The sequence below is a fragment of the Pteropus medius genome, unplaced genomic scaffold (genome assembly GCF_902729225.1).
Source record: "Pteropus medius unplaced genomic scaffold, Ma_sr-lr_union100, whole genome shotgun sequence".
NCBI lineage: Eukaryota > Metazoa > Chordata > Mammalia > Chiroptera > Pteropodidae > Pteropus > Pteropus medius.
In genome coordinates, this window is record NW_024344240.1 from 22,693,837 (window position 1) to 22,702,906 (window position 9,070).

A 9,070-nucleotide genomic window follows, 5' to 3' on the forward strand; every position below is an offset into this window, starting at 1 on the left:
TCACCAGCTTGTACTCTATATCTATGAGTCTGTTTTTGATTAGTTTGTTCTTTTTGTTCCTTAGATTCCACATATAAGTGAAATCATATGGTATTTTTCTTTCTGACTTATTTTACTCAGCATAATAACCTCTAGGTCTATCCATGTCATTGTTAATGGTAGGATTTCACTTTTTTAATGGCTGAGTAATATTTCATTGTACATATGAACCATAATTTTTTTATCTAATCATCTGTTGATGGGCATTTAGGTTGCTTCTCTATCTTGTCTATTGTAAATCACACTGCCATGAACATAGGGGTGTATAGATCTTTATGAATTATTGTTTTGGTTTCCTTTGGATAAATACCCAGAAGTGCAATTATTGGGTCAAAAGGTATATTCATTTTTAACTTTTTGAGAAACTTCTAGACTGTTTTCCATAGTGGCTGTACCAATTTGCAATCCTACCAACAATGTATGAGGGTTCCCTTTTCTCCACATCCTCACCAACACTTGTTGCTTTTTTATTGATGATAGCCATTCTGACAGGTGTCAGGTGATATCTCATTATGGTTTTAATTTGCATTTCTCTGATGATTAGTGACCTTGAGCATTTCTTCATATGTCTATTGACCATTTGTATTTCCTCTTTGGAGAAATATCTGTTTAGGTCTTCTGCCCATTTTTTTTCTATTTTTTTAAATTAATTTTTATTATGGTGACATTGGTTAACAAAATCCAGTAAGTTTCAGGTGTACAATTTAACAGTAAGGTGCACACACACACACACACACACACACACACACACATTGCATTGTGTGTTCACCACCCACAGTTAGATTTCTTTCTGTCACCCATATTTGACCCCTTTTACCCCATCTATCTCTCCCCTCCCCCCTCCTCTCCTACCCTCTGGTAACCACTAGTCTATGGTCCATGTCCATGAGTCTCTATTTGTTTGTCATGTTCGTTTATGGCTTTCAGGTTTATATCCCACATATAAGTGATATCATGTGGTTTTCAACTTTTTCTGTCTGGTTTATTTTGCTTAGCATGATTATTTCAAGGTCCATCCATGTTGTCACAAATGGCAGTATTTCATCTCTTCCATTGTATATATGTAGCACGGCTTCTTTATCCAATCATCTATTGTAGGACACTTTGGTTGCTTACATATCCTGGCCACTGTGAATAATGCTGCTATGAACATCAGTGTGCAAATATCTTTTTGGACATGAGTTTTCAAGACTTTGAGGTAAATATCCAGTAGAGGGATTGCTGGATCATATGGTAGATCAATTCTTAGTTTTTGAGGAACCTCCATACTGTTTTCCATACTGGCTATACAAATTTGCAGTCCCTCCAGCAGTGTATGAGGGTTCCTTTTTCTCTGCGTCCTCTCCAACATATGATATTACTTGTCCTGTTGATTATAGCTATTCTAACAGGTGTGAGATGGTATCTCATTGTGGTTTTGATTTGCATTTCCCTAATAGCTAGCGATGAGGAGCATCTTTTCATATATTTGTTGGCCATTTGTATGTCGTTTTGGGAAAAATGTCTGTTCAGGTCCTCTGCCCATTTTTTGATTGGATCATTTGTTGTCGTTGTTGTTATTGAGTTGTATGAGTTCTTTGTATATTTTGGATATTAGGCCCTTATCGGAAGCGTTGCCTGCAAATATGTTTTACCATTTGGATGGTCGTCTCTTAACTTGTTGATGGTTTCTTTTGCTGAGCAGAAGTTTTTTAGTTTGATGTAGTCCCATTCATTTATTTTTGTTTTTACTACCCTTGCCTTTGAATTCAAATTCATAAAATCCTTTTTAAGTCCAAGGTCCTTGAGTTTAGTTCCTATGTTTCTTCTATGCACTTTATTGTTTCGGGTCATATATTCAAGTCCATAATCCATTTTGAGTTAATTTTGGTATGTGGTGATAGACAACAGTCTAGTTTTATTCTTTTGCAGGTGGCTTTCCAGTTTTCCCAGCATCATTTACTGAAGAAGCTTTCCTTTCTCCACTGTATGTTTTTGGCTTTTTTGTTGAAAATTATTTGCCCATATAAACGTGGGTTTATTTCTGGACTCTCGATTCTGTTCCACTGGTCTATGTGTCTGTTTTTCTGCCAATATCATGCCATTTTGATTATTGTCACTTTGTAGTATAATTTGAAGTCAGGCAGAGTGATGCCTCCAGGCTTATTCTTTTTTCTTTGGATGTTTTTGGCAATTTGGGATCTTTTGTGCTTCCATACAAATCTGATGATTTTTTTTGGTTCTATTTCTTTAAAAAGTGCCAATAGGATTTTGATGGGGATTGCATTAAATCTGTATAATGCTTTAGGTAATAAGGTCATTTTAACTATATTGATTCTTCCAATCCAAGAACATGGAATATCTTTCCATTTCTCTGTATCTTCTTTGATTTATTTTAAAAGGGTCTTATAGTTTTCATTATATAGGTTCTTCGCATGTTTCATTAGATTTATTCCTAGGTATTTTATTCTTTTCGTTGCAATTGCAAAAGGAATTATATTTTCCACTTCTTTTTCTGACACTTCATTATTAGAGAATAGGAATGCTATGGATTTTTTTAAAAAATTATTTTAATTAGTTTCCAGTGTACAGTACATTCTTTAAACATCTATATAGTTTGTAAAATGATCTCCCTAATCGTTCCCTCCCTCGTCTACCCTCCACCTAGCCAGTGTATTAATGCTAATTACATTCCCTATGCCGTGCTCCTCATCCCTACTAATTTGTACTTCTTTAACCCTTCACCCCATTCTCCCAGCTCCCCAAATCCCCGTCCCCTCTGTCCGTCACCAAATTGTCCACTATATTTGTGAGTCTGTTTTTGATTAGTTCGGTCTTTTTATTCCTTAGATTCCGCATGTAAGTGAAATCATATAGTGTTTATCTTTCTCTGTCTGACTTAAATAACTTCTAGGTCCATCAAAGCAGTATCTTTTTCCATCTCTTCCTTTTAGTCTGTGTGTCTTTTAATCAAAAGTGAGTCTCTTACAGGCATTCATCCATGTGATCTTTTAATCAGAGCACTTAATTCTTTTCCATCTGAGGTACTTATTGATAGGAATGTAGTTGTTACCATTCTTTATTCCTGTTTTTGATACATTTTTTTTCTTCTTAAAGAAGTCCCTCCAACATTTCCTGTAATACTGGCTTGGCGGTGATAAACTCCTTTAGCTTATTTTTGTCTGGGAAGCTCTTTATCTGTCCCTCAACTCTAAATGATAGCTTTGCTGGATAAAGTATTCTTGGTTGTAGACACGAGTTGGGGGAGGCAGGGTTTCAGGGAATCCTCTGGGCGGAGCTACCTCTGTTATCCAGTTTGATAACATCATGGCAAGGGCAGTGCTGTGTCTGTGCACTGGAAGCGGGGAGGGCTCAACAGGGAATAATGGATACTGCTGGCACTTTGTACAGAGCAAGTCTTGCCTCGGCCCTCATTCTGACAATGTCTCTCTGTAAGTCTCCGGTGCCTGCTGCGCACAGCTGAATTGGCATTGGTGCTCAGAGCATGCAGGTTCGTCAACATGAAAATCTGCTAGCAGACATGGCCCCTTTAAAGAGAAGTCTGCTGCTGATGCAGCCTCCGTCTCACTCAGCCACTGGAGACTGGGCAGCCCTGTGTCCTTGCCCCGTCTTACCTTCTGCTGTTGCAGGGTGATTTCTTGGATTTCTCCCTGGTTGTATGGCTTGTTCCTCTAGATCTCAGGCAATTTTTCCTTGCTGCTGCTCTTGGTTTCCATCACAACTTTGATGTGGTTGCCAGAGTGATGAACAGAGCCTCTATCATCTATGCCTTTTTTTCCCTCCCCAATGCTATGGATTTTTGAACATTGATTTCGTATCCAGAAACTTTACTGTATTTACTTATTGTTTCCAGTAGTGTTCTTGTAGAGTCTTTAGGGTGTTCTTTATAAAGAATCATGTCATCCACAAATAGTGACAGTCCGACTTCTTCATTTCCTATTTGGATACCTTTTATATCTTTCTCTTGTCTGATTGCACTTGCTAGGACCTCCAATGTTATATTGAATAACAGTGGTGATAGTGGACAGCCTTGCCTTGTTCCTGATCTTAGAGGGAAGGTTTTTAGTTGTTCATCATTAAGTGTAATGTTGGCTGAGGGCTTGTCATAGATGACCTTTATTATGTGAAGGTACTTCTATACTGATTTTGTTGAGTGTTTTGATCATAAATGGATGCTATATCTTGTTGAAGGCTTTTTCTGTATCTATTGATATGATCATATGATTCTTATTTTTCAATTTGTTTTTGTGGTGTATCACATTAATCGATTTTCATATGTTGAACCATCCCTGTGCCCCTGGGATGAAGTCCACTTGATGACGGTGTATAATCTTTTTCATATATTGCTGTATTCTGTTCACTAGTATCTTATTTTTGCATCTGTGTTCATGAGAGATATTGGTCTGTAGTTTTTTTTTTTATGTGTGTTATATTTACCAGGTTTTGGTATCAGCGTAATATTGGCGTCATAAAATGAGTTGGGAAGTATTGCCTCCTTTGATTTTTTTAAGAGTTCGAGGAGTTAAATAGGTGTTAAATCTTCTTTGAATATTTGGTCAAATTCACTGGTGAAGCCATTTGGTCCTGGACTTTTACTTTTTGTAGGTTTTTGATGATTGTTTCAATTTCCATACTGCTGATCGGTCTATTTAGATTTTCCAGTTCTCGATTCAGTCTAGGAAGGTTGTATTTTTCTAAGTACTGGTTCATTTCTTCTAGGTTATTAAATTTGGTGTTATATACTTTTTCATAATATTCTTGCATGATCTTTTGTATTTCTGCGATGTCAGATGTAATTTCCCCTCTTTCACCCCTGATTTTGTTTATTTGTGTCCTTTCTCTTTTTTCTTTAGTGAGTCTAGCCAGGGGTTTGTCAATTTTATTAACCTTTTCAAGAACCAACTCTTTGTTGCATTTATTTTTTTCTAATTTTTTTTGTTTCGTTTTCAATTTCATTTATTTCTGTTCTAATTTTTATTATTTCTTGCCTTCTGCTGACTTTAGGCTTCATTTGTTCTTTTTCTAGTTTTTTAAAATGAAGCATTAGCTTATTTATTTGGGCTCGTACTTGTTTTTGGAGGTAGGCTTGTAATGATATGAACTTTCGTCTTATGACCACTTTTGCCGTGTCCCAAAAGTTTTGATATGTTGTCCCATCATTATCATTCATTTCTATGTATCTCTTGATCTCCCTTTTTATTTCTTCTCTGACCCAGTTATTCTTCAGTAGCATGTTGTTTAATCTGCATGTATTTGTGGTTCTTTCTGCTTTCTTTTTATAGTTGATCTCCAGCTTCAAAGCATTATGATCAGAGAATATAGTTGGTATGATTTCAACCTTCTTATATTTGTTGAGGCTATCTCTGTGTCCCAGTATGTGGTCAGTCCTTTAGAATGTTCTGTGCAGTAGAGAAGAATGTATAAGTATCTGTTTAGGGATGAAAGGCTCTGTAAATGCCAATTATGTCCAGTTGGTCTAATGTGTCATTTAAGGATGTTATTCCATATTGATTTTCTGTTTGGATGATCTGTCCATATCTAACAGTGGGGTATTTAGGTCCTCTACTACGATAGTGTTTTGGTCTGTTTCTCCCTTTAGTTCTGTTAGTAAGTGCTTTATGTATTTTTGGGACTTCCTGATTGGGAGCATATATATTAATAAGTATTATGTCTTCTTGGTGTACGATTCCCTTTATCATTATGAAGTGTCCCTCAGTATCTTTCTTTAGCTACTCCCGCTTTCTCTGAATGCCATTTGCTTGAAATATCACTTTCCACCCTTTCACTCTGAGTCTATATTTGTCTTTGGAACTGAGATGTGTCTTCTGGAGGCAGGCATATGGTTGGGTTTTGTTTTTTGATTCAATCTGCAACTCTGTGCCTTTTCATTGGTGAGTTCAGTCCATTTACATTTAGGGTGTTTATTGAAATATGAGGTTTTCCTATAGCCATTTTGTCTTTTGCTTTCTGGTAGCTCGGTGTTTCCATTGCTTCCTTGTACAATGTGTCTGGTTTTTTGTTGTTATTGTTGTTGTTGTTGTTGTTTTTGAGGGGTTGTGTATTTTCCCTCTGTCCTTCTTGTTTTATGTTATATACTTCAGTTCTGAACCTTTGGTTTATGGTTACCATTACGAATATGAAAAGGATAGTTATATATATATACATATATATATAGTTGTCTATTTTCTTCTACGTGTGTCTTATCTCCATTCCTCTTTGTGAATTTGGATCCTTGAATCCTCCCCTTTTCTGTTATAGTTGTCTCACTTTGTCTCTATGTATGTTGAAGATTCATTATTATCTTGCAATAGCAAATCTTTTTGTTGTTTAAACTTAAAATGCCCGTTCTTAATAAGAGTTGCACTCCTCTGCTTCTATCTGCCTGCTAGTCACCCTACTCATAGTTATTATTATTATTTTTTTTGTCATTTCATTTTAGGTGAGCTGACCCCTTTCAGTATTTTCTGTAATGCTGGCCTCATAGTGAATTCCCTCAATTTTTGTATGTCTGGAAAGATCTTTATTTCTCCTTCATATCTAAAGGAGAGCTTTGCTGGATACATTATTCTTGGTGGTAGTTCCTCTCACTTAATAGTTTGAATATTTGATTCCATTCCTTTCTGGCTTGTAAGGTTTGTGCTGAGAAGTCTGACGATAATCTAATGGGTTTTCTCTATAGGTTACTGTCTTCTTTTCGCTGACTGCCCTGAGAATTCTTTCTTTTTCATTGATTTTTGATCATTTTAATTGATTTTTGACAATGTGTCTTGGTGAAGGCCTTCTTGGGTTGAGATAATTGGGTGTTCTGTTGACTTCTTGAATTCCAAGCTCTAGCTCATTCCTTAGATTTGCAAAATTCTCATCACTTATTTGTCAGAAAATACTTTTAATCCCTGCTCTTTTTCCTCCCCTTTGAGAATGCCCATTATTTTCATGTTTCCTCTTCTGATGGTATTTCTCTTCCATTATTTTTCATTCTTCAGTTTCTCTCTTCTTCCTTCTATTTCTAGATTTCTGTCTTTGATATCCCTGATCCTTTCCTCCATTTGATTGACTCTATTTCCCAAGCTTACTATTTCATTTGTCATCTCTTTCAGTGTGTTCTTCATCTCCAGAAGTTCTATTTGGTTCTTTCTGAGGGTTTCAATTTCCTTGCTGAAGAACTCATTCAGCTGATCTAGCTGTTTTTTCAATTCCTGGAATTGTTGATATGAAGTATTCTGGATCTCATCGAGTTTTTTCAGAAGTACCATCCTGCATTCTCTGTCATTTAAGTCACATATTTCCATGTCTTTAAGCTTATTTTCTGGAGATTTTTCTCTTTCTTTCTGAGCTGCCTTGTCACCTTGGTTGTTCATGGTGTTTAATGGACTATTTCTCTGCCTGGGCATTAGTGGAAGTGTATTCTGCTTTTTTTTTCCGGAAAGATTTATTATATAAAGATCTCTCTTTAGCCTATTGCTAAGACGGCATTTTATTTTTTTGGTTTTAAGTAGGTGGCATCCAAGCCCCTTGGATCCTTGCTCTATATGAAGTCTTAAGAATGCCTTTTTAAAATTATTATTAATAAACAGTCACACTTGCTACCTTCAGTCTTCAGTTTCGGTTGCGTTTGCTCAGATTCCCTTGGGGTGTTCAGTGTTGGAGGATATGGGGGAGGGGCCCCTTGCATTGGGGATGGGGCTGTGGCTCAGCTTCACACATTTTGTAACCATGGCTGGTAATAATCACCTGTTGTTTCTCTGCCATCTCCACTTTTCTGCTGTCCCTCTCTGCTACGACAGGCAGCTTTCTTTATTTCTCCCAGTCTACCGCCCAGCTCCCAGGGTTCTCACTTGTGTTAGCTCCTATGTGTAGATTCTACACCTAGATGTGCCTGTGTGCAGGTTGGGTGTTTCTGTTGAATTTTAGATGTTCATCTTATTGTTGTATCAAGGGGAGAGATCTAGGGACATCTCTCACTCTACCATGTTTCTGACGTCACTCCTAAATTTGACATTCTTGAACTAAATCTTCAGAAGAGAATAAAGTTACAGGCTGTAGATATGGTCCATTGTAGAATTGAAACTATGTATTATGTCTTAACAAACTGACTTATCAGCTCCAGGGTGCTAAAGAGAATTACTTATCTACACAAGTCATGTTGCCTTTACAGTATGTAAACACAATGCCATCAGTGTCCTTTGGACATGGAAAATGAGACGTGGGAGTATGGAAGCCAGGCCAGGCAGGGCCAGAGGGAAACATAGCTTCCTCATCTCCATTTTGCTCTTTGTGGCAGGAGAGGGACCAGGTGAGGATCGCAGCCACTGCTGCCTTGGGCCACATGCTATACCGAGTTGACAAATTCAAACCTGGATCCACCCTCCGAAAAGAGATCTACACTTTTTTAGTCCCGCTGCTGCTAAGCTTTCAGGACAACAACGCCGAGGTGGTCAAGGTACTGGTAACCTCTGTTCTGCCAACCTCAGCCTGATTCAATTCCTTTCTGCTAGAGCATACATAGTCCCTTCACTTTGGCTCTTTCATAAGCCCAGCCTTGGCTGTGCATTCAATATCCACCTCTTTGGTATTATCCTCTGGGCTGGCTCTGAGCACTTTTATCCTCTCTTGGGTGCCATCAGTCTTCTCCTGATATGGTTCTGCTCCTTGAAGCTGTTTATGTTCCTTGTCATGAACAAGGTCCCATGTTTCACCTGATCCCAGCTACTAACTAGCCCTTGGGGCCTAACTTTGTGGTCTTCCACTTAGCCTTGGGCCTGGCTCTGCAGAGTTATAGGAGCAAAGCTTTGGGGATTCTCTTCTTTCCATAGGCCTGTGGAGGGGCCCTGACTGAGTGGACTAAAGTGATTGGCTGGTCATCACTCACTCAGATGTTCCAGCATACCACCCTCAGTGATCACATGCAGGTGTTGGAAGAAACATGCAAGTACATGGTGAGTGAGAGTCTCTGAGGAAGCCAGGTCACAATATTCATGATAGAGACTCAATGGCATGCCAGGTGGGTAAAGAGGAGAGGGCTGACAGAAAA

At 37.9% G+C, this 9,070-nt stretch overlaps 1 protein-coding gene across 5 annotated transcripts in view; it reads left to right on the forward strand.

Annotated features, from left to right (window-relative positions):
- Positions 1 to 9,070, forward strand: part of LOC120607320 (maestro heat-like repeat-containing protein family member 1) — a 105,896-nt gene that overhangs the window by 86,133 nt on the left and 10,693 nt on the right. For all 5 annotated transcript variants that reach the window (XM_039869136.1, XM_039869134.1, XM_039869135.1 and 2 more), the window contains 2 exons: positions 8,321 to 8,479; positions 8,853 to 8,975. In XM_039869136.1, coding sequence (XP_039725070.1) covers positions 8,321 to 8,479; positions 8,853 to 8,975 — 282 coding nt within the window. The remainder of the gene's footprint in view (positions 1 to 8,320; positions 8,480 to 8,852; positions 8,976 to 9,070) is intronic.